At 36.8% G+C, this 26,336-nt stretch overlaps 1 protein-coding gene across 1 annotated transcript in view; it reads right to left on the bottom strand.

Annotated features, from left to right (window-relative positions):
- LOC121411426 (major facilitator superfamily domain-containing protein 6-like) overlaps positions 1-26,336 on the bottom strand; it is a 29,543-nt gene that overhangs the window by 2,487 nt on the left and 720 nt on the right. The window contains exons 2-5 of the mRNA XM_041604157.1: positions 11,751-12,904; positions 10,854-11,278; positions 10,209-10,332; positions 1,465-1,626 (exon numbers count right to left, since the gene is read on the bottom strand). Of these exons, the coding sequence (XP_041460091.1) occupies positions 1,465-1,626; positions 10,209-10,332; positions 10,854-11,278; positions 11,751-12,882 (1,843 nt within the window). The 5' untranslated portion in view covers positions 12,883-12,904. The remainder of the gene's footprint in view (positions 1-1,464; positions 1,627-10,208; positions 10,333-10,853; positions 11,279-11,750; positions 12,905-26,336) is intronic.

Here is a 26,336-nt window from a genome sequence, read left to right as displayed (position 1 = left end):
AGAAAAAAAAAGAAGAACGGAGAAAGAATGGTATTGAAAGGATAACAGGAAAGTAAAATCCTTATTCCGATTGTTTGCTACCAAAGTCACACTGCTTCAAAAATTACGAGCGAGCGAAGTGCACGAGGGAATAATCTAGTGAGAGAAGCATTATTTCATTATACACTCAGCAAAAAAAGTTCTTGGACACTTATAAAAGTTAAAATATTCCATATAGATATTTGATTAAAGGCAAATTATTGTATGTCAACATGACCAGACAATATTCCTCTTCCAGTATGACATGACATTTTCATTTGAACAGTCATGCATGGATGGTTAAATGCTTTAAACAATAGCAATGTCAGTAAATAAAAATTGCAAGAAATGGATCAGTCAGTGCATGGCTGGTTACAGGCATTAAACAATAGCAATGTCAGTAAAAGAAAATTGCTAGCAAACGATCAGTCATTCTTTCAGTTGTGAAAGTTTGTGTGGCATAAATATCCATTCAACGATAAAAGCAAACTTAAAGTCAAATACCACTCTAATAGTGAAGAGAAAGTTATCCACCTTGGATGCATCACTATTCCACTGGAATTTTAAGTCAAAGTTAAGTCGATGAACAAAATGTCAAATTTCAGTATCTTGGCATAAGCAAAAGAAAATTATCCTTATCCTCCTATCTACTGCAGCGGTGGTGGCCCTATGTCGACCACTCCTAGGACGATCTCTAACTTCATTAGTAGCCAAATACCGCTGGTTTAAATTTGAAATTGTTGTTGGTGACTCTTAGAAATATCGAGCCACTTGTCTAAATGACTGCCCAGACTGCAACATTCCTATTGCTCTTGCATGCTCTTGGTTGGAAAGCTTCAACTTGAAAGTGAATGTCCAAATGATCCATCTCATTATGCATCTCATGATGCATCCTTAAGCATTCAATTCAAATGATAAACGCATGTTGAAATTGCTGAATGTATGCCTACAGGATGGCCATGATCATTAGCATTTGAATGGTCCATTTCTGCAATTTTCTTTTACTGACATTGCTATTGTTTAAAGCATTTAACCACTCATGCATGACTGTTCACATGAAAATGTCATGTCATACTGGAAGAGGAATATTGTCTGGTTATGTTGACATACAATAATTTGCCTTTAATCAAATATCTATATGGAATATTTTAACTTTTTTAAGTGTCCAAGAACTTTTTTGCTGAGTGTATATAACCTTCAGGTATAGCATATTTCGGTCAGCTAACCTGCAGAATATTTTTGCTTTTCAAAATAACCATAAGTTAACCATGAGTTAACCGTCGTGTAAATTTTCATCCATGAAAAGTGTTGACAATTATTTTCACCGAGTAATTTCTCCTCAGCCAATGGGATGCAAGCATCAAGTACAGTAGCTTATAAAAATAGTCAGGGAAAATCGATGATTATTGGTTTCATGAAATGCAATACTTTATTGATTATCCTTACCAAAAGCATTGACTAGCAGTCCACCGAAGATGGCGCCACACCCCCTGCCCAATCCATGATGAGTTCCCTGTAGAATGCCTTGAGCCGATGAACGCAGACGCTGGGACGTAGCGAGACCAATGTAAGATGTACAAGCTGCCCAAATCAGTGCGTGAGTCAAACCTTGAAAATGAACCAATCAAATCAATACGGAACATGAAAATGGTGTAATTATTACATTATCATAAATTCTAAAATGAAATACGTTATTTAGGGACGATTGTGATGACTATATAGTAAATGTGTGGCCAGGGGGCCGTATCACAACGCTTAACAATCATAAGAGATTTTTTACGACTGATTGCATTGACTAAAATGTACAATTAGTCGTAAAAGTAAAGCATACAATCGATTGCTAACGTTTGTGTTACGGACCACAGATCAGACAAATATATTTAGCTTTACTGTTGAAAATATCACTCACTCACTTTTTTTTTTTTTTTTTTTTTTTTTAAAACAAGTGCACACCAAGTTACCAATAATGCACATAGCATTTCCATTTATTTGAAAGTAAAAGAGCATTGTACATTGAATGCGTTGCTCACGGATATAGGTGCCGCGGCCGGGATCGAACCCCGGACTTTCTTTGTATATAGCCAGGCGCCTTAGACCACTCGGCCACGGCACCTCCCCACTCAATCAATCAATCGATCCCAATCAATCAATCAACCAACCAATCAGTCAATCAATCAATCGCAGTAAATAAATGAATAAATCAGTCGATAAATGAATAGATAAATAAATAAATCACTCGATCAATTAGTTAATCATTTAATCAATCAAACACTCTTTCCCTTTCTCTCCCCTCTGTATTTTCTCTCTTTATAGTATGTGTGTGTGTGGGTGTGCTTACAGGGTTTTAGTTTTAATGTATAATTGTTTTATAATGTCAATGTTAATTTCATATTCGGACCCTGCTTACATGCGATTTGCTTATTAAAGGACAAGTCCACCCCAACAAAAGGTTGATTTGAAAAAAGAGAAAAATCCAACAAGCAAAACACTGAAAATTTCATCAAAATCGGATGTAAAACACGTAAAAGAAGAAAGTTATGACACTTTAAAGTTTCGCTTAATTTCACAAAACAGTTATATGCACATCCTCATCGGTATGCAAATTGGCAGACTGATGATGTCACCCACTCACTATTTCTTTTGTATTTTATTATATGAAATATTATAAGTTTTTCCTCCTCATCATATGAAACAAAATTTTATTTCTCCCTGAACATGTGGAATTCCATTAATTTAACATTTTATGGTTAAATTAAGTTGATCCTTATTGTCAAATCTGTAGAAACTGAAATATTGTATTATTCAAAATTTAAAAAACCAAAAGAAATAGTGAGTGATGGACATCATCGACTCTCTCATTTGCACATCGCTGAGTTGTGCATTGAACTGTTTTGTGAAAAATAAGCGAAAGTTAAAAATGTCATAACTTTCTTATTTTACATCTGATTTCGATAAAATTTGCAGCATTATTTTTGTTGAATTTTTCTCTATCGATTCAAATCAACAATTTTCTGGGGTAGACTTGGTCTTTAAGGGTATCCCTCCATTTTAATGTTTATATGTGCTACGTCAATTGAGGTGTATGTTTGTTTTTAAAGATGGAAAATAAAATTCAATTAGACTGAACTGAATTAAAAAATTCAAACACTCATACATACATAAATGGCAATCAATTTTTCATACATAATTATACCAGAACATAATCATACATAAAAAAAATAGGAAAGGTCTTGACAATTTAAAAAAATTACCACGAGAAAAGAGGGACGAGGAAATCAAGATTAACGGGTAACCCTTATCATTTATATTCAACAGGAATTGATATTATATACATACTGAATTGATGGTCATATTATATTGTTGATTCATTAATATAATAAAGAGAAAAAGACCAATTTGAATAAAAATGACAGGGCTTACAGGAATTTTCACTCTTCTCCTCTCATTCAGTGGTTGACTCTACAACATGCTCTAAATCAAAGACACGTTTAAGTTAGTTTTACCATATTTACCGTAAGGAATCGCGTATCAAGTCGAGCGTTAAGAAAATCGATGATGCGTGACACTGCGATTAATTTCCACTTAAGCGCTTTTCGCATATGATATTAGCATTCGACGGGGAGTCTATTGCCTTGTACTCTACGATATAAATATCATGCCCCCTAACGCAAGACCCATAGTTATATTCATAACTGTACAGCGATATAGGGAGTATAATTATATAGATTACAATACAAATTGACTTGCGGTAATAAAATATAAATACACACTGTAAAAACTGTGGTGTTAAAACTGACACCAATTGGTGTTAATAGAGGACCACACCCTGATGTGTTAAAATTACACCCTAGAGATTGAACATAACACCAAAGAGTGTAAATATAACAACCAAAGGTGTTGTAATAACACCTATAGCTGTAAAACTAACACCACCAATTTAACACCGGTGTAAAATAACTGGTGTGGTCCTCTATATGTACACCGGTTAACACCACAGTTTTTGCTGTGCACTAGTAATGAACAAATCATTTTCACAACCTGATGTACATTGTATCCTCCATATATATATTTTAACAAAATATGAACAATATATGATTTCACAATTTCAACAATGTCATAAAATATATGACATTGTTGACATTGTGAAATCATATAATGTTCTTTTTTTTACAGTGATATACATGTATATCATGATTTGGAGATGGAAATGAAGTAAAATGAAGTGATGTTAGTCTCGCCTGCAAAAATTACTTCCCAGAGTACAAGGATTTCTGTATTCTCAGAAATTACTGGTTGTCAAAAATAAAACATTTTGAAATTAAACAAAGTGATTTGATTTTAAACAAAGTGTTACATCAAACGATTATATTTATCATTGTGCTTTTCTCATCAATGTTTCTGAATAATTTGAATTCATAATTAAGTGGATAACTGTATCTTTGTAGCTCATTTGGCCGTATAATGTCTACATACGATTTAGAAAAATCTTAACAGTATAGTATTTGAAATGGTATTTGTTTTGTATCACAATATTCAAATATATACCATGTGACATGAGCTAAAATAAACGAATATAGATTTTAATCTTACGGGCGTAATTTATGGAGATATTATAGAACTATTTTCGAAAGATTGTCAGTTTGGTTTCCCAGATGATAAAACATTCTATGTTGTATGACTGAGCACACAATTATTTCTATATTATTACTGTTATTTATAACACTGATGATACCGATTTACTGTTGCTTTTCAAAAGCAAAGGTTCAAGAGAAATGTCCCGCCCCCTCTTTTTTTTTGGGGGGGGGGGCTTTCGAATAAACGAATTATCAATACGCAATTTAAAAAAAAAGAGTAAATTCCCGTTCATAACTTCATCAAGATTTCACGTCGTTTCATTAATTTATTTTTGCTGTCTATTTTCCAAACAATATTCTATTGGGCTTATGAAACGAAAATTGAATATTTTCTTAAATAGATTGTTAAGCAACCATCCGTGACTGGTTTGTAACTATACAGCATTCCAGTTATACACAGTACGCTTCCTATATACATTGATTTAGTTGTATAAAATGTAAACTTCCTTTTACAATGCAGTGAAAATAAATGCTGTAGAGCAGCACCTATATATAACTCTTGTACGCACACTCCAAAAAAGGCACCCACGTACATGCGCGGGATGCAGTCTCTATGCTAATATAGTTCTTGGTTGCCATGGATACGAGGCATCATCCCCATTCCTCCAGGCACTCATATCATCTTTCATCTTCAGCAGATGCCTGGAAAGGTGTGTATGCATGCATGCATGCAATAAAAACAGGTGTAATGAAGTGCGTAAACTGTGCACAGAGCAAACACTATATAGTGTCGATTGGTGTTATGCAGAGGACAAGACCAATCATTTAACTCCGGTGTTAATTCATTTGGTGTAATAGTGTAACAACTATGGGGGTTATAACGATACAATAATTGGTTGCGTTCAATCTCTAGGGTGTAAATTTGACTCATTACAGTGTTGTCTTCTCTGGACATCAACTGATGTTCGTTTGGCCAACAAGGCTTTGACAAAGTGTAAGTTGGTTGTCTCTATTGAGCAATCGCCAAATAATTTTTTTTGAAATCCCATCTTAAGTAGAGTACCTCAAAATGATTTGTTTTATTTTCTTCTTTTTGTTAGTATAGAGAGACAATAAGATTAAGCGGTGGCTATCATTGTATATGAATACTAAACAACATAAAAAGAGACGAAATTGGGGTGAAATGTAATAATTTTAAGTGGTTTTAGATTGAATATTTTTCATTTTAAAAATCTTATTTATTTAGTTATTTATTTATTTCTATTTTTATTCATTTATACATTTTATCTAATTCAAATAAAATTGGGCGGGTTTGACGGCAAGCAAAGTTTTTTGTTTGCTTGTTTTGCTTTATTTACGTGCGGCTGTCAGAGTTACGAATTATCTTTTTACGTCGCTGACCTTTCAGGCAAGGGATAAGAGGCTTTTAGCAAAAAGGCGCGAAAGCTTCAAGAACACGGCGCTCGTCTCCGTGCCTGCAAGGTATACTACATCATTAGTAAGAATGAGGACACCACGTACATCCATCTTTCGACATAGTGACTACCCCCCCCTTCCTCTCCCACCCCTCTCTCTTTTCCTATCTGTCGCTCTCTCCTTTACTCATTCTTCCTTCTTCACTCTTTCATCCTCTATCTCTCCGTCTCTCCCCCTCCATGTATGTACCTATCCATCATTATAAGCTTTATTTGTCTATTTATCTATCTATCTAATTTTACCTTTCCTTATCTTACCCGATATATTATCTTATCTATATCCCGATATCCTATCTTATCTATATCGATATCTGTTCATCTATCTATTCAACCCCTTCCTCTCATGGGATAAAGTAAGCTGGCCTATTCAAATTAACCCCCTCCCCAGAAATCCCCCTCACAATGTTTCTTGGATACTAAACTTTTCTCCACCTCACATTTTTATTCAACTCTCGACTTACCACGGCGCCCCCCTTTCTTGAACCACTCGCCCCCTTACTCTAACACCATTGCAGCGGTTTATCTTTCATTTACCCTGACGCCTCCCCTTCTTGCATCCCCTTGCACCCCTCCTCTCCCCTCACTCTATTGCGATTATTCAACTGCTGTATACGCCCATGCACAAGAGACGCTGACAATCTCTGACATGCGTCGCCCACGGGCTGATTTTTGAGCGAGATATCTACCCTTTCCTCTTTAGCGAAAGGTATAATGGAAAGATATTTGCTTTCCGAAATTCAATTTATTTAGCTGATGTATCGAGATGTGATACATCAGTGCGCTAGATTTGATGGAAAGTGAATCCATTTGTTTCATTGCTTGCTTTACTAATATACTCTTTCTACTGATTCGTTTTGGTGCAGTATACGTGCTCCATTTTGTTTCATTTGGGTTCTCATTTATCATCTCAGGCCTCGGCCCGACTTTCGAGTTGTCACGCAAATTCAAATCGAGATTAAAAAATACATTAATGATGCGGGGGTGATCAAATTAGTAGAGGGTTTTAAGAAAATTGTATGCACTTAATGAGAATGCTTTTTGAGATACGAGAAAGAAGAAAAGGCTGCAAGCTAAACGAAGAGAGAAGGAAAGATAGAAAGAGAGAGTGTGTGTGCAAAAAAAAGAAAATAGTATCTAAATTCAACCATAGCAATCTTCTATAATGAATCGGATAAATATTTTTTCTTTGGAAAAGAAATAAAGATAGAAAATCAAAGAAGGAATTGGGAAAGGAAGAAAAAGAGAAAAGGAATCGTAAACGTAAAGGTAGTAAATGAATAAAAAGATCTGAAGAAAAAAAAAATCTGAATTCTTTAATTTAATGGGATTAGAATAAAAAAAAGGGAATAGAGAAATATGAATAAAACGTGATATAATCAAACGAAAATCAGATGCAGAACACGAAAATACATCCTACAGCTAGCCCAGATAATTCTCAACGTAATCAAGGGCGTAAGCTGGTTTGAGCATGGGGAAGTGCACATCCTGGGGATGTGGAACTGAAGTTTGGATAATCATCTATTGAAAGTAGAAGAAGGGGTACAAATTTTGCTTTGCTTGCCAGTGTCGGAACTCCTCTGCCTCAGCGGGAGGGTGCACGTGCACCCAGTACACCCCCAGCCTACGCCATTGGTAATGTAGTCTACATGGTGAATACCATGAGGGTTAGATGAACACGATCTTAGGAAGATATGAAGTAACTCAAGCTATAATACTTAAGAGCTACGAGTCTCGATGGACACGAGAAAATAAATTATATCCTGCCTAAAAAGATGGAAAGCGAAGGAGAGGGGAGGGGCAGTGGAGGTGACAGCAAGGGTCATACACACAGGGAGAAAGGGGGGGGGTAGAGAGCTAAAATCTTAATTCGAAAAGAAGAAGATATATAGTTTGTGTAGTTTCTATATAGTGATTTTGATCCTAGATATATAGGTGAAGGAAATGAAAAAATATATAAAAATATAATTAAATATGATAAAAATATGGTAAATATGGTGACATGGGAACATTATCAGCGAAACAGAGGGAGATGAAGAGAAGGGTGGGATGAAGAGAAAGGAAAATAGAGAATGGTGCAAAGAAATCCATGCACAAAATGGAAGAGAGAGGGAAAAGGCTAGAACAATTATAAATATAAGTCCCTCTTTTTATCTGACTTTCTAATAGTAATAAAGTAATCGTGAAATCATAATTGGTCAGATAATGTAAAGACGTGTGTAATTTCATGAACAGGGTCGAAATCCCTTCAAAGGCGAGATGAAATTCTACCCAGTATTCCAATAGCTTGATATTCTCACGGAATTCAGGATAATAGAAAATTTCCCTCCCCAAAAGTGTAGCCCTATGAGATTCTCGATTTAATTATAGGGAGGTGGTAAAAAAATTATTGAAATAAGTATTGAACCCTCCCCCCTCCCCCCCAAAAAGATGCATTCGTGCACGTGAAGTAAAGAAGCTTTCGTTCGCCAAATGTCTATATCCACATCAAAGCCCCACCCCCTCTCCTCGTACTCTGGCCTATTTAATGTCACCGTCGTAAATTCGACATTTATGAGAAATATATTGCACGGAAGACGTGACTCGATTGCAAGGCTATTTCGAGGGCTTTACATTATTGGCAAAGACAATTTGGCGGTCAATATGATGCGGTGACCAAGAAGGGACTGAGCAACAGCTTTTCAAATTGCATAAGTCAGCGATTTTTTTTTAAAGAATATAACGATGCCTGTAAAAGGAGGATATAGAGATTTGTTGGCATTTACAATATATTTCCCAGAATCACGGTCAAAATCAACCAAACTAAAATTGGTAACATGTAACCAAGATTTTATTTGTTTTTTTAACCATGGAGGGGGGGTCGGACCGGTCTGTTCATTTATTTTATTAAATTTTATTTCATCTTATTTATTCTTTCATTTATTTGATCATTTATCTAATTATTTATTTATTCATTTATTTATATATATATTTATTACATTTTATGTTTTTGTTGGGGGTCGGAAACATATTCACAAAGTTATTCTGACCATTACGTTTATAAAAGTATATAAAGCATGGGTGAATGTTTTGTGTAATGTGGAAAGACGTTGAAGGAAGGATAGGCTAGTAATGGCTATATAGCCACAATGGGTAGGTTATGAACGGATAGAAAGACAAATAATCTTCTAGATTTAACCTTAATATTTTGTATATCTAATATCATGCAATCGTGTTCGGGGGTGGGGGGTTAACAAGAAAAATTCGTCTCATTTTCGTTTCCATCTGCAAAACCGGATGAATCCAGAATAAACTTGTATCATTTTTTTGACGATTATTGCGGAATATCGGGCGGACACACTGGTTCGTGCTTAATGACGAAGCATATGGAAGAAACTGTGAATGTCTTATGGACGAATGTCTAACCTTCCTAGCAGCGAATCGATCCGGACGGCAAACAGAACGACCGGTGTGGATATCAAGATTCTTGCTACCCGAAGCGAGCTCAGTCAGTGAATAAACAGATTGCTTTCAAACCTCTTCAAATCCTGGTTTATGCAGGACTGTCCACATTGGTCGCAAGGAATGTGAAAATTCACAGTAAAACATATTTCATTATTCGCACACGCATACGATTTTTGTTTGCATGTATGTATATTATAACATAAGCATGTTGTTTTCTGCTGATCATTAATTTTAAATGCACTTAACCTTTTTAGAATCATTTAATTCTTTTAAAAATCATTTTATTCTTCCAAATAAACAATTTCTTTCCTTCCATTTTCGAGTGTGTTAGTGAGTTTGATTGCATAAAAAGCGCCATTGTATTTTATCTGGGTAAGGGAACCTAAAAATATGTTTTCTCAATGAAAATAAGGGGACATTGTATAATGTAAAATTCCCCCTATTTTCAGTTTAGAAATATTACTACGACACATCCGACGTCTTTCAATACCCTCCTTTCTTCAGTTCCCATTTCCCCACCCCTGTCTAGCATTTCATCACTTGTAAAATTATGGCGATGGGGTGCCCCTATTCTCTTGCCCTGGTGTTCTGTATTATTTGAGATCCATTTCAATAGTTGAATTGAAATCTCTTTCAAAGAATACGTACTGTATTTTTAAGGCCGAATTTTGTTAGGAGAAATTGAAATGCCTTTGCTTACCTTGTAGGGTTTCCACGATAAGAACCCACCATGGGTTGATGAGCACAGAAATGGCTAGGAAGCGGATGGCATAGCAGAACAGACCGAGACAGAACACAGGGATGTGACCGATCGCTTGAAGAATCTGCAAAAAGAAAATTATGTGAAGATTTTTTTTTCAATTATTTCTGTTACACAGGGAAAGAATTGCAAATCGAATCGGAAAACAAAAATAATTCATATCAACAAATGAAAGGAGAAAAGAAAAGAAGAAATGTATGGGGAAACGTGTCATATTTTATAATGTTTGAAGAAGTACTGCAGAATGTCCATAAAACTCCGACGCAAAAGGCATTCCTGTTGATATTATAATTGCAGAATTAAGAGGACTGCAATTGCAAGATATACTTGTAAAGTACATTCAAGAACATATCCTTATCATTTATATGTTAATGATCTACTTCGTGTGGGTGACTGGGTAGAGGAAAGAGTTAAACATTATTTGGGTGCTCAATTTACATTACAAATAATATGGGTGCGTGCATATAAGTGTTTCATGAATCATCTATCGAAGTCACTGGATTTGATGGGATTAGAATAAATATGGCGGATGGGGTACTGACACGCTGCTTCATGAAAAAAAGAAAATGCTTATCAGGACCTTACCTTGTGGCTGAAGAAATATGCAAGTATCTCTGAAACGTGGTTGACTACCGAAGCCAGACCGAAGAGAGATGGCGGCCCTCCAAGATCTTGAAGATGCCAATAGAGGAAGGTGAACAGGAGACCCATTCCGAATCCCGCAAACCAAGCAACGCAAAGGACAGAACCGTAGCGGATGGTGGCGTACATCCGGAACACCTGTCTGATGCCAGCAGGGTCCTCTGACTGTGCTTCGCTTGAGGATAGAGCACTTCTGTTGCAGGTCAATGGTCCACTTTGCCCGAGAGGACCTTCTTGACCCTGCAAGGGGTCCGTGGTCTCTATGGTCTCACTGTTGCTGGTTTGGCCGCCTTCGGCACTTGAAGAGGTAGGGTTGGTCCCTTCTGGGCTGGCCACGCTGCCATATGTCCCAGGACCACGATTTTCACCTATCATAAGAGCAAAGAATGGTTATTAAGGTATTCACCCATACCCTCTTCAATAAATTGTGTGCATTGGTATTCGGCGGCTACTACTTGTCAATGAAGTACCACTTTTAATGGCTTTGGTCACCATGGTAATCTTAGTAAATAAAAAATTATCAACGAAATTCTTACTATGAATATACAATGTCATGTAAATAGAAAAAAAAATATAATTATGTTGACCTCGTAAAAGATTTGTTTTAAATCTTTCATGGTGTCATGTAGGATTGGTACTATGTAGGCATCCACTGAAGAACTATCGACATTAAAGACTCCTACAAAATATTGAAGTGAAAAGCACTGATATACATTTTAGGATGAATATATGTTTTTTAAATATTTTTTAAATGATAACTTGGACTGGTTTAGAATCGTTTATTTAATTTCTATTTCTACGTTAAGATGAGCACTCCCTATACAGTATAACGAAACTTACCACTAATACTGATCTGACCCTGCTTCTTGTTGTAGGTCAGTTTGGTCATCTCCGTCTTGTGATCATCTTCAGAATAATACTTGAACTTGAACTGAGTTGCCACGAAGAAGGAGCAGGTGATGAGTACTGCGTAGGTCCCGAAGCAGATGTAATAGTTTCTTTTAACCTCTATGACTTCCGCAAGTGCATCTCCACAGCCGTGCGTGTGGGTGGCTGTGTGGTCTAACAGGATGCCTTCGATCAACATGAAGATCCCCCACCCCAGGGAGCCAAACATCCGCTGCTGACCATAGTATTCCAAACGGTCACTACCGAGGTATCCCAGGGTGGCCGAATCCGCCAGGGTGATTGTAGGCGAGCTGAAGAACTCCCCGACAACGATGATGATGAGCAGGAGAAGGAAGACACCACGAACATCTTCGTTGAACCTCACACCGGACGTCCCAGGTGGCAAACGACGAATGGGTTCTCCTGTCCAGGAGCTTTTGTTGAGAAGCTTGTAGAGACCTCCAGATAATTTATCGACTGCAGGACTTGTTTCACCTGTATGGAATGGTTGATCGATATCTGATTGGTGACCAACGACCGTTCCGTCATCCTCTTCGTGGTCTTTGGGCCCGTACACATAATGGTGCACGTCGCCATCGTGAACGATTTGGTCGACGACGATGGTCACCCGCCCGTTTTCATCGGTCTGATTGAAGATGATGCACTTGGAGCCGGCAGGTCGAATAAAAGCCATCGCTTCGGTGAAGAGAAGCCACGCAAAGAGCGAGAACAGGAACAGAACCTTGGCCTTGCGCCAGGAATCGGCAAGACCGCCCCAGAGTGGCGCGGCGCAGAACTCGATGAAGGGTCGTATTCCAATTAGGAGACCACTCTGGGATGCGTTCAAACCTAGCTGCTTAAAGTAGACAGCCAAGAGCGGGTAAAGACTCCCGTATGCACCGTAGAACAGGAAGTAGAAGGATTTGCTCTTCAGGAGATCGATATCGATATGTGTAGCACACTTCTTTTTCTTTTCCTGGCTGTCGCCTTCCAGATCGGCATCGGATTTTGGTGGAGGGCCATGAAGGGACGGAGCCACGTTGCCTGCCTCAAAGGGCAACGTGTTATCCTCGGGGAGATACATCGTTGATATTCAGAGAACCCGTCTAGAATATAAAATACAAAATGGGAAAATGATCTTTAGATTTAGCAGATTGTTTATGTTTTGTGTTAGATATTGTCGAACGTTAGGTGATTCCCAAAGATTTTTTTGTAAACCATCATCGTATGTTTTCCATTAAAGAGTGTTAACTTTCGGGGCATTAAATGCCCAATTTTCAAATCTACCTTCATATTTTTCCACATTAACAGGGCATATTGCTTTGTCCTGATTGCGAATTAAAAAGAAATATTGCATTTACTCATTCATATGCCCGTTTAACCCATATACCATATCAAACTTTATACTATCATAGTATGCTTCTACTCTTTCTAATCCTGAAATTTACATACTAGAATGTACTTGCTGTTATCCTGAAATATAATTATTCCATTTTTATCTTCACGGAGCTACAAATTGTTGTTAAGCTCCTCCGGCTTTCATTGCGTCCTTTTTTCTCGATCAACCAATGGCGCTTGTTTTTTGGGGAAAGCCCCTTTTCCCTACCATTCTTTATTATACTAATAAATTGCAAAAACGCCGGTGGTAATTGATCATCAGTACTATAACAGCTGCACCATTTGACTTTGGGCTAAAACCAGTCAACAGAGGGAGCGATCCGGGGGCTGACGCATTGAAATGATACTGGTTTGACACACTAATTCCAGCGTTTTCATTCGAAACTGGTGTTTTCTTGGCAGTGTATCTTACACTAATTTATTTCTTCTTACAAATCTACAAGCATGAAAAAACATCATCAATCGGAAGGAAGTCAAATCAATTAACCCATCCCTACTTTTACCCCGGCCTGTGAGTGATTTCAAACTACTCACATAATTTTCTTCGTTGGAGAGCATAATCATAAAAAGCACTCGGCCCATTTCTTGATTCATTATTCATCGCCTGATTATTCCCTTTGCCCTTAAGGTTAATTCTTCTTGTTGTTTTTATCTTACGCTCATCTGACAGCTAGATTGATTCGACTTGAATCCTTCCCGCCATGCACTTAAGGAATGAAGTACCAAGGCTCTCCTCTCATTGCAAAAAAAAAAAACAGACACGCTAGGATATATTTTCATCAAAGTTAATGAAAGATCAGTTACTGGCATTTTCGGTAACATTTAAAATCGTCAAAGGTCAGATAACCTTAATATTATCTTTATATAATGTATACATACATGTATGGTCCTCAATGAAGCGATTTTTTAAAGTTTGTTTTTTAGTTGTTTTTTTTTAGTTTTGATACAGTGCACTCTCTGGGAGAAAATTTTATAAATAGTCTCCAGTGAATTATTAGTCATTGACTATAATTTTTTAATGCACAAGGTGAAATAGATGATTAAAGGAGATCCACTGAAAATGATATGATGTTGAAAAATACAATATTAATGCAACCAACAATGTGGTGAAATTTGTGTGTTTGTGGGGGGGGGGGGTAGAACAGCAGCCTCCCACCAAACAACATTCCTATCCATATGCATGACATTAATTGTTCATATTAGTATGAGAAAATGTTTCAAAATCGAGACAGGTAAAAGTTCTGCTTTTACAAATCCGATTTTGCCTCAATAAAGAGCAATTAGGAATATTTTCGAAATATGTATTCCCCTCGTAATCATACAGACGATGTGCTTATTCTTGCGCTGTCGTACATGAACCATAGGTATAGTTTTCGCTTTTACTACGCGGAAACTCTCTACAATGCATCGATTCCATTGGAAATGCAATTAAAATCAAGCTGAGACGCATTTGTCGAAAGATGGAGCATCGGAGTCTCTTGACTCTGGACAACGACATAGTTTTGTTCGTCCGTTCGCAATCTTTGGATGATCTGCTGTTGAAGTTTACCAACTTTCGACAGTTTAAGCCTCATTGTGATTTTAATTGTATTTTTTATGGAATCGATGCGTTATAAAGAGTTTCCCCCGAAGTAAATGCGAAAACTACCTAATATTGTGAATCCTGCACTGCATCTAATTAGCTTAATGTATGTGTCAATCACTCAGCTGTTCTAGATACCAAGTTCTAAATATGCCACCATTTACACCCGTTGTCCAAAGCCATGGTACATCAACGCAAAGCAAAACTCAATAATAATATATTATACACGATACAAAGGTGGTATTTCTTTGTATTTTTTATCCCATGAATTATGAAATATTTCAGTTTTGACATCATTACCATGCACGATTTTATTCCTCCATTAAAATTTTGAGATGTTATTGAGGCAATCGTTTTGTGATTCAGTTAGGAGCTTTATTTTCGTATCTATGGAAAACTGGAATATTTTGTATTTCATCATGTTAAAATACCCCAAAAAATATATTAAGTCTTTCATCATCGGCTTTCTCTTTTGCATGTCACCCGTGTTATATTAAGGGAAAATTCATAATTCTCTTATAATACTTCTGACTTTGATGAAATTTTCGGTGTTATTCTTGATTGATTTTTCCTCTGCATATTCAACTCAATGTGTTGCCTGATAGACTTTACCTTTAAGGAGCCAATTATAATTATTAAACCCTCGATTTCTGGTATATTGGTGAAAAGACCGAAGTCTTTTTACCACGAGGTATTTTCTCATAATTATGTATAGAGCTGCAGCACGGATCTGTACTAAAATATTCATAGTTTCAGGGAGGGCATGCACTGTTTTTCGCAAAAAAAAAATCGTTTCTCCGAAGAATCGTTTGACGATACAATGTATGTAAGATTTATAGATAATCATCCAGATGAAATTTGGCAAGATTGATAAATGAAACTTAGGTGCCAATGTACAGGATAAATTAATTAAAATTTATGATAATCATATTTTTTTACACTGTTGGACGCAATGTTTACTGATGTATAGGCCTATATATACATGTAACTGGGTAGAAATATAGATAGACAGTTTTTAGAATTTAAGATGCTCTGTTATGGATATTCCTTACACATAGATGATAGAAGTGCAGTTTAAAAGGGTTCTGTTCTGTATATCAAAAAAAAAGCACGAATGACTATTATAACTTCATTTGCATTTATTCAATATAATTCTCTGTTTCTCCTACATCTCTCTACAATCATTAAGAGGGCGTATGCAACAATATTTCCGTTTCATTTTGCATGACCGATATGCAACGGACCATTATAATTCTAACTACACTGTTGGAGATAGATAGCATATGGTTCATTAACTAGGAATATACTAATTTTAGGATACCAGCTGGCAGATTGAAGACAAGGACGTTTAATGAATGTAATAAGAGGGGATTAGTGTATGCCTCTCTCCCGCCTCTCTCTCAGAGGCAAACAAGAGCAAGCCAGGGTGTAATGTACTTGAAAATAGCCCCTTAAGATTTTAGCCTTTTAACAAGCCTTTAAATTTTAGGTTATTCTTATTTTCCAAAACCAATAGGCTGAGACAAAACAAACACTTAGTACTATCTGACCAGGAAATGTGACGTGCGCCTGTAATCCAAGCTATGTGGGGGAAGTTACAAATTGTTGAAGAGAGGTTCGCGGTTCGAGCCCTGGTCACGTATTTCAGATGGTGACGTTAAAGGTCCGTCCCAGACGTAAATAAATATATCTGATTGATACACGTCATTACGTCTGACAAAACTGAATTACATAATTACATACCGATCCACATGAATGGTATACACTTTCACCTGGGTTTGGGTGATTGGTTTTCTAGCGCTTGGTTTACAGACGTCATAATTATTAGACATGAGGCCTTGTCTGAAGGCTAATCTAGTTCAAAGCGTTATAACTCATGTAATATTTAGGACACCGTCATAATTCCCTTTTGAATAAATGATATTCATTGCCACACGTTCGGGCTACTTATATCAGCAAAACGTTCACTGGAAATATGACTTGGAAAGGAATTGGAGATGATGCAGGGTGGGAGGGAATATGGGGAAATATAAGGAAGGAAAAGAAGAGGAGAGGGATGAGAACAAGGAGAAGAAAAATAGGGAGGAGGAGAGGAAGATGAGCTGGAGGAGGTGAACGAGGAGGAGTAGAAGAAGAGGAGGAGGGAGGAGATGAGGAGGAGCAGGAAGAAGAGAAAGAGGAGGGGGAGGTGGAGGCAATGCTGAAAGAGGAGGGAGATGAGAAGGAGGTGGAGGAGGAGAAGAGGAAGAGGGGAATGAGGTGGATAAGAGGAGGGGGAGGTGGAGGAGAAGAGGAGGAGGTGATGGTGGAAGAGGAGGGGGATGAGAAGGAGAAGAGGAGGAGAAAAAGGAGGAGGGGAGGTGAGAAGAGGAGGAGGTGGAGAAGAGAAGGAGTAGGAGGAGACGGTGAGGAAGAGGACTAGGAGGAGGAGGAATACCAAAGTAAACATGATGAAGGAGGGGGCATGAGAAGCAAGAGAAGGGAAAAGAGAAGAGCGTGAAGGGGAAAGGGATACGCAGAGCCAGACAAATTATAATAAAGATCAATCAGCATGATCAGGGTTAAGTAGAAGGGAGGAATTTATAAGAGGTAATAGAGCACAAACAGAATAAAGATTTAAATGCAAAATAGAGAGGGGGACTAGAATAGATATTTTGAAAGCGAAGATGGGAGAAAATGGCTAAATAAATATCGATAAAACACCAAACAGAGAGACGAGATCGAATGAAAAGAGCATGGAGAACAAGAGGAGAAATTTATTAGAGAAACGGAAATCACATGATGACAGAAGGACAAAAGAGTTTTGGAGAAAGAGAGGCGAAAGAAGAAGGAAGGGAACGGTTACTAGTAGAATTAACAATATATATATATATATATATATATATATATATATATATATATATATATATATATATATATATATATATATACAAACATCGGTAAATTCATCTCTCTTTCCTCACAATTCAAAGTATAGTTGTTTATAATAAATCTTAATTCAAATTTCAACATCAACGAATTAATCATTGCCTACATTACCAAAAAGACTCCGCGCTTCAAACATTGATTTGTATAACGATATGTTCCAACTAAGTAACTGTATCACTATTTTTTTTGTTAAGAAATAATTAAATGAGAGATGAAACAATGCAATTGGGTACCTAAAACAGAGGAGAATACCACCCCCCCAAAAAAAAAAAACATACGACATAATATCAATGGCTTAATCTATTCCTGATGAGCAAGAATAAAATATTTTCTCAAATTCCTTCACTCATTCTTGTTTCTTTCCATACGTGGGAATTACATGTAATTGATAGTCACTGACACCGTATTTCAATGACGTCATGCTGTCATCCCGATGTTGATAAATCATACTCATACATTTCTACCCGTGCTATAAACCAAATTGCCCTTGCAAGGCCTAAGCAACCGAGTCTCAAGATAGAGCGACGAGGGGCAGCAGATGGGTAGAACGAAACTCGTTAGCGTCATCATGATAATTTGTAGTTTATATAGAGCTCAACTGCAAAGCCGTGTTCAGTCACACCAATGAACCGTCTCCAAACCGACCGATCGTCTGTCATAGGAAATAATGTAATATTATGTATCTGTCTGTAGAAGGGTTTCTCGAAGTGACTGTGACTTTACCGACTTTTCGCAATCGGGACGGGGACGGATTCTACAGCATAGAAAATCTATTCAGTGAAAATGCCTGTCAAATCGCAATGAAGGTGTTTGTCGAAAATTGGTTCAGCGGTAGAGCTGATCGTCGTAAGATTCTGAGCTGACGAAAACTTGCAATTATATCGTTTGTCCATGCAGAGTTACGAACGACACCGCTGTTTTGATCCACCGATGTTCGACAAAGACTGTTTTGTTTAACATGAAGGGTTGTTGGCAATAGATTTTTTATGTTGCAGAATCCGTCCCCGTCGCGTTTGCGAAACACCCCTATATAACAAACATACATCGATAAGCGCGCACACTCTGCCAAGTTCGTTAGTAACATCATAGATGTCGATAGGTCTTAAAGGGAAGCAAGAAATCCTAAGACATATCAATAGCTTTAGAGAAAAAAAGGCAGGAATGGACGCTTAAAATGGAAGCTTAAACGAGTAATTCCTTCATTTACATACACACCATGCAATTATTATATCATCAGTTAAGATATAGATGTATTTTGTGTAGTTCTAGCAGCCTATTATCAAGGTATATAAAGATTGTACATCTTTGTTCTTATGGGAAAAGCAACTCGGCAATTATGAGTTTATAACGATCCCCGGATAAATGTCTCTTATTTCCCAATCACGAAACAACTTTACACTCTTAAAAACAATTGTTGAAAGCAACCATTCTGTTGGTGAATATGTACTACCGATAAAATGGACAATATCAACAAAAATACTGGTAGATTCTAAACAATTTGTTGTTAATTTAGGCCATTTTTGTCAGACCGACACAAGTCATATAAACCAAGCCAGGAATTTATTGTTTGAACAATCCTTTCATTAACATAATGGATGAGTTTATAGCATGTTTGTACATAGAAACACCTTTGATACATTTTGTTTAATGTGGCGTATGTCTACGATCCCTATAATTGCATTTGACACAAGTGATGTTCGCTTTTCATCTGGTCCCAAACTTTATTCTTTTGAGAATTCTTTGAAAAAGATCGAAAAAGGGAGCGCTGTAAAGAAACAAGGGAATACATGAGGGGGAGGAGGTGGGATGAGGAAAGGTGAGCAAGCAAATAAATGGGATAGCTCTGCTGATGATAACATCTACTTTGTCGAGGATTTGAAGAGGACTGCAAGATGGATTGCTTTGTTTACCATCCATCTGCTTAAACAGTCAGCCTACGCATTATGTGACTTGGCATTCACTCATAGATGAAAATGCCACCTTGAATTGGTGATTTTCACGTTCCAAATTGAAATTGAATCTGAATTCAATATATTTCACTTTTTCATCATTATTTTCTAATAAGCAACATGTCTGTGTACATGATAAATTATTGATTAAACCACTTAAATAATGAAAAGAAATCATGGAATAACCATGATAATAGAAAACGTTTGAAAAAAAAATCAAATTTTGACACGAGATATAGAATGTAAAAATAGGTGGGAGGACTCATATATTGTATATAAAAACAGGCTCCAATAGGAGCAACAAATGTGATATGTGATGCATTTTGAAAAGAGTTGTTATAATATCGTTATTGTTCCGTCATTCACCATCAACCATCATTGTTGTAATCCGGGAAGCAGCTCTGGTTTATTGGTTGATCAACATTTGGTCAATATGCCTAAGCATTTCTTCTCTTTATTTCATGGGGGAGGGGTATACGTTAATTTTATCTAACCGGTATTTGGTCTGGTTAAAAATGTTTGAATTAATTATGTGAAGATGAACTGCTTTACTCTAGGAACACATTGTGGGATATTGTGTCCCCAAGCGTCGATGATATGTCCATCCTCACAAAAAAGTTTATTTGAATAAAAAGGAGAAAAATTCAACAAGCCTTGCATTGAACATTTCATCAAGATCGGATGTAAAAACAGGAAAGTTATGACATTTTCCCGGACATTTTAAAGTTTCGCTTTGATTTCTCAAAACAGATTATGCACATCCTGGTCGGTATGCAAATGAAGAGACTAATGACGTACCCATTCACTTTTTCTTTTGTATTTTATTATTTTAAATATGAAATATTCTATTTTCCTCCTCATTGTCCTGTGTATTCATCCCAGAATTGTCACAATTGTCATTGTTTTTGCATTTTATATGCTTTTATGGTTCAGTAAAGTTTGTCCTTAGTGTCAAATCTGTAGAAATTTAAATATCGTATAATTCAAACAATAAAAAATAGTGAGTGATGCACATCATCGACTATCTCTCTTGCATATCACTGAGCAGTGAATGTAACAGTTTTGAGAAAACTTAGCGAAACTTTACGATGTCATAACTTTCTTATTTTGCATCCGACTTTGATAGAAATCTACGGTAGATATTAACTGACTCAGACTCTACATGGGAAAGTGCATTAAGTGCATTACTGATCTAGAAAAACATCGGCTAAGCGTAAAAGAATGACTTCACAGTAGTAATAACTTTAATAATAATAATAATGTTTTATTTACCCAGGGTAGCCACTTCAGTTAGAAAACTGCTCTTCCAGCGGGCCCTGCTTAACATAATATGTTATCATTACCCCTCTCCAATCTAAATGCTGAGCGCCTAACAAGAATACAGACGGTTCCATTTTATAAGTCTTTGGTATGACTCGGCCAGGGATCGAACCAACGACCCCCCGTTCATGAGGCGGCCGCTCTATCACTGAGCCATCATGCCAGGTAAGATATAGGTTTGATTAGTTTCATTAATTCGATTAGAATCAATAATCCCCAAACTGGGTATAACATACCAATAATACGCGATCTGTGCAAACAGTTTTCTCGCAAATCTGACAGAGCAATCATATTTAGGCAAAACTCCATGTTTTGACTAGTGTGAACAGTCGCTCCGGTCTAATTTTACACACACAAAAATAGTTGTAAGTCACTATTGGCAAACCAATCTCGGTACTGGTCGTGAGCTGAATACTAATATGCTAACACACATGCAGAGGTACGTGCAGCGCCTTTAAAACCGCCACCAATGCGTGGTACAGAAGAGGGTTCATTTTGAAAAGGGGATGAAAATATCATGATCACCCCCCTCCCCCAAATTAACACTTTGCATAATTATACATGTATATTCAGAGGATTCGGAGCGCTTCTTATATTAAGGAGGGGGACTGCTTGTTTTTTTTTTTACTTTTTCGGTTATAAAAAGTAAATAAAAAGAGAAGAGAATCTGAATCTTTGTCCATTTTTTTTTGTAAAAAAAAATAATCCTGGATCCTCCCCTGATTATATATTGCATAATAGGCACGGCATAATTATTGTTTTATTTATTTATTTATTGGAGTGGGGAGATCTAGTGTCCATGGTCCACTAGAATTCTTTTTAATGATATAGTTTTTTTTTGTATATCAAATGAGAAATCATTTCTTTTCTTCACGGGGCCTGACCATGCACAGCCTACCTTGTTTGATCCCACAATTTGCAATGCTTAGATAATGTTCGGCTTCCTTTTTTTCTTTCTTTCCTTGTCCCTCTTTTGGAACTTTATTGTTGCTTTGGGACAGCAATTAAATCATCTCGCCTTCACACAGACAGTTCAAAATTAATACGAATAAACGCCGAACCATCGTCATATTTACGTAACACTAACAGCTATATTTCTAATCCCCCTCGCAATTCTTAATATTCCCAGCCTTCCAGGTATGTCGTATATTACGTGCGTGCCGTTGCTAGGCGATCGCTTCATAGATTTCTTTTTAAAGCTGAACAGCAAGCATTTCCGATAGATTAGGGGCTGAAAATCAATATATTTGCCTGGTTGGAGAGAAGAGAGTGTATTTTATGGTCATATTTGCAAATATGATTTGGGATATCTCCACCTCGTGTGAGATTTCGGAGACAAGAGGAAAAAAATATTTTGCAAAGAGCTCCGATTTGTTTGCCTGAGAGTTTGACTCCTGTTACACTATTAAAAAAAATATGTGTCCAACCAATTTGGGGCAGTATTTTACCAAATGCGGGAAGCATAATTTGTCCAGAAATGTTTTAAAAAATAAGCAGCAATTACTTTAGAATTGGCAAAATTTCCATCACACTGGATCAATAAAAATGCCCAAAAGAAATGGCTAGACACATAATAAGCCTCATAAAGCACTTTTACCCAATATTTTTAGAGTGTAGTTTAATTAGCATTTATCATACTATCATCTTCAGTTCTGCTGTCATTCAACCTTAACCGTTTCACTAATATAGACCATCGCTCTCTCTGTCGTCCCTCCCTCTCCACGCACAATGCCCCCTTCTCTATTTACATGCTGTTTGTCTTTTTCTGCAATCCCCCCATCACATCCCCTTTCTCTCTTTCTGTAATTTGTGTGTGTATGTCTGTCTTTCTGTCTGTCTATCTCTCCTCCTTTTCTAACCCTCTTCTTTGGACACCTCTCCCTCTCTCTAATTCTCTCCAATTCACCCCCCCCCCCCTCTACTCCTCTTTTTCGTGATAATCTTGACGGTAAAAGGATTTGTGTTAACTCCCGCCTTCGCTTAATATCTTTCCAAAAACAATGATAAAACAACAAAGGTAATGTAGTTAGAATCTCGTCAAACCATCCTCCAAAACGTCATAAGCCGATGTCAAAGTAATTTGTATTTGTTATTTCACATAATTTACTTCATTGAAATTATGAAAACGAACTAGCGGCGGCAGTTCAATTTACCATACAACATCAAAATTATTAAAAATGAACCATCAATGATGATGATAAATTAGTTCTATCGGTTTGATCCCTACTTCAGCGCAGGGCGGTAAGTTTTGAAAATGAAAACTCGTTATTGAAACATGATTGAATTAGAAATCAAATTATTCATTCTCTGCCTCTGACAAGTTGCCTCTTCCATTTTGGTAATTTAATCATGCATTCTGCAGATTGAAACGTACGAAACATACAGGGACAGCGGAACGATTTTGAAAGTGGGGAGGAGGGGGGGGGGGTGAGCTCAACATGCACGTGAGCTCAACATGCACGAAATAATTCGATGGTCATCAAAATTTCAAGTTATAATTTCACGTAATAATAATTTGAATAGTTACAATCAAATACATCCATTAATGATTCTAATTCATATTAGAATTGAGGTATAATATTTTATGATAACAACCACAAAGGAGAGGGGTCTCTATGTTTTAATCTCACTCAGGGCTTGAAGGGGCGACTACCGTTTTATCAACCTGTCCATGTCATATACTGTGAATACCACTTTTTAAGACAATATTACTCGTTTAGAAGGGGCACAATCATCCAGCCCATGCGGTTACTCCTTCAAATCCATATTTTTGTGTACTTAATGATCTCTCCCAATTTTTTTAAAGGCTGAAAAAATATCTATCTCATGAACTTACGGAAATTTTTTACTGCCTTTTCTGTTTTAATGGGCATGGCTGACAATTGTGCTTATCCCTTTAAAGCCTGAGTGACCAGGTTCACCATGTAACATGACCCCCCCCCCCCCATTTCTACAGTTGGCAATGTCGTGATGTGAGAACCCTATTGCGCTTCCTTCTGGACGATTGAAATCCATTACTTTTATGAAATCCGATACATTTATATTTTTGATTTGAGTATGCATTGCTTGTATCAACAATGAACATGGTGAATACCATGTTAATAAATAATTTTTCAATCGCGAATATGTCTTCGCACCAGCGTGAAACGCAAACGACATCACGCCATTATGGTGTGCTTGCAAAGAAGATGTTGCATGATGATTAGAAACATGTATAACTGCTGGGCTATAAAAGATTCATTTTATATACTAATATTACAATTCAAAATCCCACTCCTATACCCCCTCTCTTCTCCCTCCCTCCGCCCCCCTTTTTTTCCTCATATCATCCCATCTCAATGACGTGATAACTGATCATGACCAGAATCATATTTCTGTATCAGAAAAAGAGAGGGGGACAGTGAGAGTGGAGTGGAGAGAGGGGACAGAAAGAGAGGGAGTCATATTTCTCATTTGAATGAATAATATATGATGCTGACTTGCATGCATGTTAACCATGTTAAACCGCCGTATTCCCTGCAAGAGAGGGCATACATTATCTCCCCTGTAAAATATTTCAAGTTTTATGATAATGAACTTGAAAATATTCTTGTATAAGGGAATTATTATCGGACTCCCGCGAATATTTGTTATTTCTTTCACAAAATGTTATACGTTTTTATTACACCCTAGTAAACAAACATTTTAGAATATATACACGTATACGTTCCGCGTCTTGTAATTCGAAATCTTTCAAAGAATATATATACGCATCTTAAAATAGGCCTATATTACTCGGAATTTCAAATAAATAAATAAATAAATCAATCAATCAATAAAGGAAAAAACGCGGCTTTCATAGTTAAAAGAGTTTTATTGGAGTACCGAAAATGACGACAAACTTGAATCAACAGACGCCCATTTTATAGATTTACTGTCAAATCTGGCTTGATATCAAAGGTAAAATAATTTCACAAAAAATTCACAATATGCATCATAAAAATATATGATCAACAGTGATGTGCAGAATTTAATGCAATTTACAACAGTGATGTAGTGAGCCAAAAATTTGAGGTCGCCGGTCATGACGTTTGCAGGGGGTAAAAGTACTTCAGAGCTTTAGCTGCGAGAGAGCAAGATTTGTGACAGTTTTATACCCCCCACACACACACAAACACACACAGGCATTAATCTTATGTTAGATTTTGAAATAGTACTCGGATATGTGATATTTCATCCCTTTATCTCTTTTCTTATTTTCTCCTTTTTTGGTCAAGAAACTTTTTAGGACCATGGTCCCCAAGACCCCCCCCCCACACCTGCACGCCAGTGATTTACAATCAATTTATTGATAAAGAGTAAGCTCACTCCGAGTCTGGATGCCGTATAACATGATAAAATAGAAGGACATTTTACGAGGCACGGAAAGCGCGGTAAGATCTGTTAGATAAAATCCCTTATAGCCTGTGTACCGTCTTTGCTGATAACCATAATGAACGGTACACTTTCATCGGCATGACATAGTAGGGCTGTAGCCTCTCCCGACTTGAAAAATAAAATGATTTTGAGAATGAACAGTCAAGGTACCCCCCCTCCGAAAAAATAACTAGATAGAGTTGAAATAAAAAAATGAAATAATTATAAAAATGTCATTCAATCATTTCCTAACGTACAGGGTGGATAGCCCTTTCAGCAAAGCTTGTGTAAGGGGTCCAATATATTATTGATTATGTTTAATAATATAGAAGCTTTATGATAAATCCCTTGCATGAAGAGATCATTAAAGCCTACATACCCGTTTGCCAGGAAAAATGGAAGCAAAGATATCCCTCATTCCCTTTCTCATTCCATTCACCGATAATGCTTAAACCGTCCATCGTTATTATCAATGTTTTTTTTTCATTTAGCCGTCATTCTATAAATCTTCATTAAGCTCAACGCTCAACAAGAAATGGTACTAGCAGGCCTGATCTGATAATTACATGTAAATCAGTAATAGAGCCTGTTGAGGTTGATAAAGAAATTAAATACACCAATAAATTCATTTTCAATTTAATGTGATTAAGTGTAAAATGAATGTTTAAATAATTATGAAGACATTGATTGATTCGGGCTGGCTACGATTAGCATTTGTTCTTATGTTACCTCCAATTATATAATTATGTGATACATCAGTTTCCAAGTGAAAGTATTTACAATGATAGTTGGTAATTATAACAAAATTCAATCCAATCCATCATTGCAAGTTCCATTAGAGTCTGACTGTATTAGAACTGGTTCCATACCAGCACTATGCATTTTGTATCCTCGTTCCATTGATTGAACACCTGATTACATCTTCTATTTTGTTTTAATATTAATCATTTCACAGCTCAACGATTT

The sequence above is a fragment of the Lytechinus variegatus genome, chromosome 3 (genome assembly GCF_018143015.1).
Source record: "Lytechinus variegatus isolate NC3 chromosome 3, Lvar_3.0, whole genome shotgun sequence".
Taxonomy (NCBI): domain Eukaryota; kingdom Metazoa; phylum Echinodermata; class Echinoidea; order Temnopleuroida; family Toxopneustidae; genus Lytechinus; species Lytechinus variegatus.
The sequence above is the reverse complement of the archived record's forward strand: the minus strand, read 5'-3'. Positions and strand labels throughout refer to the sequence as shown.